The 8,326-nt window shown below is 41.2% G+C and overlaps 1 protein-coding gene across 1 annotated transcript; it reads right to left on the reverse strand.

Annotated features, from left to right (window-relative positions):
- drgx (dorsal root ganglia homeobox) lies at window positions 1–7,601 on the reverse strand. The gene is made up of 6 exons (XM_061837991.1): window positions 7,314–7,601; window positions 6,710–6,810; window positions 5,804–5,905; window positions 2,545–2,720; window positions 1,929–2,041; window positions 1–1,848 (listed from the first exon to the last, which is right to left on the reverse strand). Exons 1-6 carry the CDS (start codon window positions 7,369–7,371, stop codon window positions 1,490–1,492), a joined length of 909 nt encoding a protein of 302 aa, XP_061693975.1. The 5' UTR covers window positions 7,372–7,601; the 3' UTR covers window positions 1–1,489.
- Window positions 7,602–8,326: the final 725 nt, after the last annotated feature.

Here is an 8,326-nt window from a genome sequence, read left to right on the forward strand (position 1 = left end):
GGAGTTTGTACACTTTTTATATTCACTTCATAGTTAAGCCCCAAATGATTCATAAATACAGTATATAGAATTGTATCTGTTCGCTTGGTATATTTTAGCCAGAAATAACATTAGAAAGTGGCAAAGTGTCAGACATTGTGTGTCAAATGTTAACAAAAAGTCCAAAATGTACTTTGTCAGTACATAGAAAAACATTATTATAAACATTTAGGTGATGAGAATTGTTTCCAATAATGAGTAATAAATCAAACCAAACCCAACAAAATAAACAACGTGTGTCCTCTTATTGTAACATAATTAAACATTACGCAATTACATAAAATAGAGAAAATTATCAAAAGATATTAAACGTTGTACCTCAGAATTCCACAAAATTCTGTGTTTCACTTATTTCTAGTTTTTAAAGACAAATATGAGTCCCAAACCACCAATTAAGAATCTTTTCTCTAGATTATTCTTGAAGTTACCAGGATACTTTAAATGGCGCAATATATTGTGCTCAAGATGGTTCAGAAAAATGCTTGCGTCTTTTCTCAAATAAATAAGTAAATAAATAAATAAACAAATAAATATATTTTTTAAATCCCATCATAAATCAAATCAAGACAATTTCAGAGAAAAGCAATCTTTCCCACCATCTAACTAAATGCTTCCCGTAATTTTGAGCATGATTGAAAACATTGTTATGTTATGTCGTACAATTATGACACCGGATGTACATGTATTAAGAAACGGGGTTAAAACATATCCCCTCACGCACAACTCTGGTCCTCCAAATGTTTAAAATGTAGACTTCGACCAACCTTCAGTTTTACGGCCGGGTCGACGACCCCTGCCCTGCACGCTTCCCATCCTGTCCCGTCCTGTGCAGTCCTGTCCTTCCTTCACAGGGTGCAGCACAACCGGCCCATACAACACTCTTAATCCAATGTGTCGTTGTACTACTATTGTACTTTACTTCCATCATTTTATTTAAAGCTAGTGCTTTGTCTTTTGTTGTCTTCTTTCCGTATAATAGTTAAGTTCCCTTTCACTCTCTCTCCTTTGTTTTTTCTGTGACACATTAAAACTGTTCTGGCACCAAAGTTATAGAGCTCTTCCTTTCTGCTTGACCAAAAGCCAAATAGGGCAGTAAATGAATAAATCAACATTTTTGCTCATGCAAATTTTTGTAACAATTTAAACAAAAAAACTGAATCGTGGCTTAAACAAATGTTAGTCTTTTGCTTCTTTTTGGTGTCATTTCCAGCCAATTCGACGCCTAAAATCTGATTCAAAATTTTTCCAGTGCATGAATCCGACAAGACTTAACTGCATTAGTCCATCAGTGAGTGCAGAAAAACAGATCCAGCCATGTGCTTGAGTGAGGTCAACATGTCCCCATCCGTTTGTCACAAACAGTAATAATAATAATTGAAAATTGTGAAATAAATACATCTCCTTGTGCTTAACGAGCACAACAGTGTCACTCAAGAGTTCGTCCACAAGCTCACTTCTTCTCTACGGCGTCCTTGTTGGAGCAGTGAGGGTGCTTGTCAGGGCCTCCCCCGAGCAACTTGGAGGTCAGGTTGGGGCTGGAGGTGTCCCCGCCTCTTGTCCCGCTTACTTCCGCTTGAGCCGGAGCGCCGGCGGGGGGCCTCACCATGCCCCCCCCGGACAGGACCCCGGACCCGGACGAGGCGGCGGCGGCGCCGAGCAGGTTGGCCGACTGCAGGACGGCCTCGGAGTGCTCGCGGGCTTTCATGCGTAGGGCGGCCACGCTGGCCGTGCGGTTGCCCTGGCAACCGTACGGTGGCAGGAAAGACAAGCCCATGGGGTCCGAAACGCAGCAGGAACACAAACCGTTACCTGAAGGGCGACGACACATTGGGCATTGCGGAATGGTGTGGATAGGAATTTTCCTGATGGTGGTACTTTTGCAGGATTACCTTTCAAAGTGGCCACTTGAGAGAGGGCCTGAGCGTACGTGGCCGAGTTCAGGAGGGTCCCTGGTAGGCACGACGGGAAGAAAGGACCACCGGGCCCCACTGGCCTGTTCATACTGACAAAAAGAAAACACCTTTGAATCTCCATATTCGGCAAAATGGCTTTCTTTTGATTTTTCAACTTCCTCATGAGAAATGTGAAATTTTAGAAACGTCTGTGTTTTCCAGTGGCCCGCTTTGCTTTTGGTACCCTTCGGTCAGGATTTACCCACCACTATCATTAAAAAAAAAAAAAAAAAAAAAAAAAAAATCCCATTGACTCATCCAAAGCCGTTCCTGCCGGGACTGTACTCAGAAAAGCTCAACTATGTACCGTAAAAACGGGTCAACTCTCCCATAGCTTAGTTTAATGACAGCACATCAAACGTATTGAAATGCAGAGCTAATATCAAACAATGGATGAATCAAATGTGGTCAGAACTGTGAGGTCAGCGTTTTAATGACACGGTGCCGCGTGGAATCGAGGAAAATTGTCCAATCTGTGTCCAATGTGGTGTTGACCCGGTTTGATTTGAGCCCGGAATGCTTCTCGGTGTTCTTGGTGTTGCGATCGCCTCACCTCTGCTGCATGTCCAGCGGTTCTTTATGCTTCCTGCTGGCCTCCACGGGCGACTGAGAGTTGATGCCGCGCGCCGGAGGAGGAGCGCCGTCGCTCATCTGCTCTTTTCCTCCTTCCGAGTCGCCGCCGCCTCGCTCGGTCTTCCTCCACTTGGCCCTGCGGTTCTGAAACCAAACCTGCAGTCGCACAAACACAACCAGATGCATTTTAACCACGCAAAGACACGCATGCAGGACTGTACTCGGTAAAATATCCACAACGGTGGGGAACCTACGGCCCGGGGGCAATCCTTGGTCCGCGTGAGTGTTTGAGCCAGTCCACCATGCAATTCTCAAATCAAATAAAAACTGAATCATCACTGTGTATTCAGTAACTACAAAGCACGTACACACACAAACAAATTAAACGCTAGTGTGTCATGTATTTTGTGCGCCATACATAAGAAAAATGAATTGCAATAAAATTATACGCAAAATCTACAAAAAATGACACAATTGAGGAAACAATGTAAAGTTAATGGAAGTCAAATATATGTACACTAGTATTGCATATGTATGTTATGTAGTGTAATAGACACTATGTAAGTTATGAATATGTCAAATTAAAAAACTGGAGTATGTCAAATTGTGTCAAATATAAGTAATATGGGTTATTATGTAAATATGTTAAATGTAATATAGTGTATAAGTATGACAAACATAAGTTGTATGTTAATTATGAGTATTGTATTATTTGATGGGAATATATGAAATACTGCAGAAGTGTTGAATAGCATACAGTATTTAAGCAACAGAGGTGGCTAAATCGCAAGTCTCTACTCTACAGTAATATACAGTAGTGTAGTATATGAATGTCAGATATAGACTACATAGTTTTGTGTCTGAATGTCAAATATAAGTAGGCCTAATACAGTGATTTATACGAGATTGTCAGATATAAATAATGTAGTGCAGTTTGCGTGTGGAAACTACAAGTAGAAGTGTAGTATAAGAGAACAGTATGTTGAAAATTAGTTTATCCATCCATCCATTTTCTATACTGATCACCCTATACATCATAGTATGTCAAACATCAATAAAATAGTGCAATACACAAGTATGTCAAACAATGTAGTGTAGTACATGAGAATATCAAATATGATTAGTTTGTCGAGTATCGGTAAAATATTGGTGTATAAGAGTGTGTCAATGAGAGGCCATATTTTGTAGTGGACAAGTTTGTCCAGTTTAAGTACCGTATTTTTTACACTATAAGGTGCACCTTCAATAAATTGCCCATTTTAAAACCTTTTTCATATATAAGACGCACCGCATTAAAAGGCGCATTGAATAGACGCTACAGTAGAGGCTGCGGTTACGTTATGCGTCCATTAAATGGAGCTGCACTAAAGGCTCAATATTGATCCATATATAAGGCGCACCGGATTATAAGGCGCACGGTCGGCTTTTGAGAAAATCAAAGGCTTTCAGCTGCGCCTTATAGTGCGGAAAATACGGTAATTTTGTGGAGTATGTCAAACATAAATACGATAGCATAACTTGAATGTCAAATATACCAGAAAGCCACAATAACAGTGTAGTATACGAGTACGTATGCCACATGTATGAATCTATATCACCATGAGGGACCTTTGAGACGTCCCCATTTCACCCAAAAAGTTGACGCTTCCCGTTGAACTTCATGTTTTGTGTATTAAGTAGATTTATGCTATTAGAAATGCATCGTGAGCATGCCCCCCCCCCAAAAAAAAAAAAAAAAAAAAGGGACAAGCAGCAAAATGTGTGAGCTTGCCGTCACAGGGTGGACATTTTTGGCTAATGTTAGCCAACACAATTCAGTTAGCAAGATGACTACTACAGTATTGAACAAATATATTTCACATTTATGAATGTACTCATTGGATATTTTGCCATGACAAAGTGGACATGTTACACATTTATATTTATTCATTGTGCTAAACACACACTGTGACAAAAATTACAAAGCGTAAGCGTACTAATTCCGCAACCATCCACTGATTGGCCAGAAATTGAAAATGCTGCCCGTAAATTCACTAAAAAAACATTTTAGGTTCGCACATCATGATAGGGTGGGAAACAATTTCAGGGACACGTGCAAAATGTTCAACCTGACCATGGAAATAGAAACTACCTGATCAAAAATGACTACTTTTACGTAGCTCTCATGGTTTAGCCTCGCTGTAGCTGTATGAGGAAGTGTGTACGTGTCACAATCAGAATGTACGCATGTTGTAAACGCACACTATGAACAAAAGTTGGAGTGTGCACACGTGTGGGAACACGGAGTGGTGGTATCTTAATCGAATGAAGGTCAGAGCCTATAAGAACATTTAATTGAGCCATTTTTCATTATCATATTTTAATGACTTCCCGCTGACAGTTGCGCAGCCCGCATGAAGTCGTTTATTTGCCCATTTAGGGATTGTTTGACAACATCACATTCGATTAGGAGCACATTGGAGCCGGCATTAATCATCGCGTGCCAATGAATGGAGGTTACCTCTCCATTGTGTCATGTCAACAAGGCCGAGCAAACATGCAGACGGGACAACAATGCAGCCGACGGACTTATCTCACCCCTGCACCTTCCTGCTACAAGTCAAGCCCCCCCTCCCCCCCACCCCCACCCTCTCTATGGCCTATAATTGCTCCATTCATCTCCATTTGCAGCGTGTTCTTAATGCAGGGGAGGCCCATTGACACTCTACAAAAAAAAAAAAAAAAAAAAAAGTGGGAGGGAGGACGCAGGAAGGGAGGACAGGGGCAAGACTGCCTAAGAAATGACATTTATTTTCTAATAATAATAAGGCAACTTTAATATCCCTGCTCGCACGGACTGAATAATAGCAATGTGATAATCGGATTAGGGGCAATAATTTGTTGACGCGTCCTGATTTACAACACTGGATTCCATTATCGGACCTGAAGCTACATTGGATGACCCCCATCGACCCCCGCCCCCACCCCAGACACCCTCGCTTGCCAACTCAACTATTATGTCCTTCACAATTGCACACAAAGCAGGAAGTCAAATTCAATTGTCAAGTTTTTTTTTTTGTTTTTTTTTTTTTATTCCAACGGTAGCCTAAAAATGTGCTCATAATTGACAAATTACAGAACCATATCATGGCTGCTTAGTTATGTACGATGCATCAGCATGATTTAATGTCATTAGTAAGGAAAACACACGCAGACACACGCAAACAAATAGTGGCGACCGTGACTCAATGGAGGCCCACCTGGACCCTGGCCTCGGTCAGGTTGATCTTCATGGCCAGCTCCTCGCGTGTGAACACGTCCGGGTAGTGCGTCTGCGCGAAGACCGCCTCCAAGGCTTCCAGCTGCGGGGACACACGTCATCAGCCATATATGATTCACCACCCTCGAAAAATAAATACGCCTCGTCTCGTTTTGCATGCATGCAAAATGAAAAGACATTCAGAAAACAGAGCAATTCAAAATTAATTCAAATATTGAATGATTGTAAGTGTGAGGAGAAATTATGGGTGCTAGTATTATATGATGTGAAGAATAAATGGAAAGAAATGAAATGTTACTGTTGATATTATTTCGCCATTTTGTACATTCAAAGTGTGACTTCTTTAGAAAAAAACATCTTCTTAAAATATAATAAATCGGTTAGTATTGACAGAGGTTTTGAGTTGACTAAACGCACATGAGGAAATTTTCAAGTTTTCAATGATACTTCTTTTTCTCCTTCTTCTTCTCCTCCTTCTTCTTCTCCTTCTTCTTTTTCTTCTTCTTCTACTGCTAATTATTATTACGTGAGGATAAGTGGCTTTGGAAAAGGATGGATTTTTTCAAAATATGATCTATTTCAAAGGGGTTTTTTTAACAGCAACTTCACAAAAACTAAGGTAAAGTGATACATTGGCTATGTAAAAGTTTGTTTAAAAATAATAATAATACACATCACGTCTTCAACAAGGAGAAGAAAACAAAACAACAAAAACAACAACAGATTTCAGTAACGATGCAGCTTAATAAACGACACAAACTACATAGAGTAAATAGTACCTTTGGAATGTTATATTAAGAAATGTGTGTTTTTATATGTTTGAAAGTAAGATGAATATACAGTGCGGTCGTGCATTGATTTAGGCAATATGAAATATTGTATTTACCTGTTGCAGCGTGAACGTGGTCCTGTTCCTCCGCTGTTTCCTCCGCAGGAAGCCATCGTCGAAGTCAGCTGGGGCGTGGTTGGAAAAAGTGCTCGAATTCACTGGAACAAAAAAAGCATTTTAAACACACATCTTATCAGTGTAAATTGCATTTTTTAAAAAGCTTAGGTGCCGTATTTCAACTTTTTTTATTTGAAAGAGAAAAAAAAAACAAGTGCGAAACCAAAAATCAGAAGATGCATTGCATGGAATTATGTAATGTAGTTGCAAAATCAAAACACAAATGTTGTTTGGAGTCTTCAGGGAGCCATGGAGGACTTCGAACACTCGACAGTAAAGCAAGATCTGTCCTTCCCCCCCTTTCATGAAAACTGCCCCCAGGGGCCTAAGAACTAACGCCATATATCTGAATATATCATTTAAACGCGAGTTCCTCTTTCATTTTCTGCTTTCTTACCCCCCAAAACAACAACCCATACAGAAAACGTGAAAGTAAAATGCAAAGAAAGTATCAGTGACAAAATAAAAAAAAAATCTGAAATCTGAAAGTAATAGAAACGCTTTTAATAAAAACATGCACGAGTCGGTGAGAAAATGGGCTTACGTGTGTTGGAGCGACAGCACTCAGCATCCAGTTGCGGAGGGCAGTGGAAGTAAAACATGCTGCGGGCAAGAGTTGCACCTCACGATCAAACAAGCGCAAAAATCCACCCGCAACATGGACGTCAAAGTTGGGAAGTGCGACGCAGCGGCGTCCGCAAAAAAAGATGAACGCTGCACTCAATGCCCGTGCGTGCGTGTGTGCGTGAGAGAGAGAGAACGAGAAAGAGAGAAAGAGAAAGAGAGAGAGAGGTGCTGCTTTGGAGGGAAGAAAGGGTTGACTCTGACTGGGAGGGTTCACTTTTCGCCTCTCTCTCTTTCTGTGACACACACACACACACACACACACACACACACACGCACACTCACTTCCTGGAGAATCCAGATGTCAATCTTTTTTTTTTTTTCCTATCAGGCCATTTAAAATCCCATGGCGCATCATAAAGTCATGAAAAGTAAGAAAAGCACATTATTATTACAAATTATGACAATGCGATCTTTTATCAATATTTGTCTTTATTGTTGTTTTATTTGGGCTCTCTTGCCGGGCCGCATATTGGCCCGGGGCCGTGGGCTGCACACCAGCGGAAGACTTTCGGACGGTGTCGCGCAATCTCAGGACTAATTGCTCCTAATCGGATTATGTTTGTCTCGCTCACCCCTCGTGCGCGAGCGCGCGCGGGTATGAGATAAAGTGCAGAACACGCTTATTCCCAAACCATAAACACGCGCACATGCCAACGGAACTTTTTGATTTCTTTCATATATTAAAAATGAAAGGGGGGAAAAAAGCGTGGAGTTTTTGGGGTGTTAATTGCACGTCGGGGGTGTGTTAAGGGTCCACTTTACAAGGGCTTGCGCTTCTCCAACGCTCGCAAGGCCAAATTTTTGATTTTGTTCACAGCAAGGGGTCCCGCGATTTATTAGTCGGCCTGAGATGAATGACGTGCTGCGGGAGCCTTTCAATTAGTTTTAAAGCACATGCGGGACGACGCCCCGCAAAATGAGGCTGCAGAA

The sequence above is a fragment of the Syngnathoides biaculeatus genome, chromosome 12, assembly GCF_019802595.1.
Source record: "Syngnathoides biaculeatus isolate LvHL_M chromosome 12, ASM1980259v1, whole genome shotgun sequence".
Taxonomy (NCBI): Eukaryota; Metazoa; Chordata; class Actinopteri; order Syngnathiformes; family Syngnathidae; genus Syngnathoides; species Syngnathoides biaculeatus.

Coding starts and splice junctions, on each gene's coding strand:
- drgx (XM_061837991.1), bottom strand. CDS start 7,371: ATGTTTTACTTCCACTGCCCTCCGCAACTGGATGCTGAGTGCTGTCGC. Junction 5,906..6,709: donor CCACGTTCACGCTGCAACAG/GTAAATACAATA, acceptor GTGTCCCCGCAG/CTGGAAGCCTTGGAGGCGGT. Junction 2,721..5,803: donor TGACCGAGGCCAGGGTCCAG/GTGGGCCTCCAT, acceptor GTGCGACTGCAG/GTTTGGTTTCAGAACCGCAG.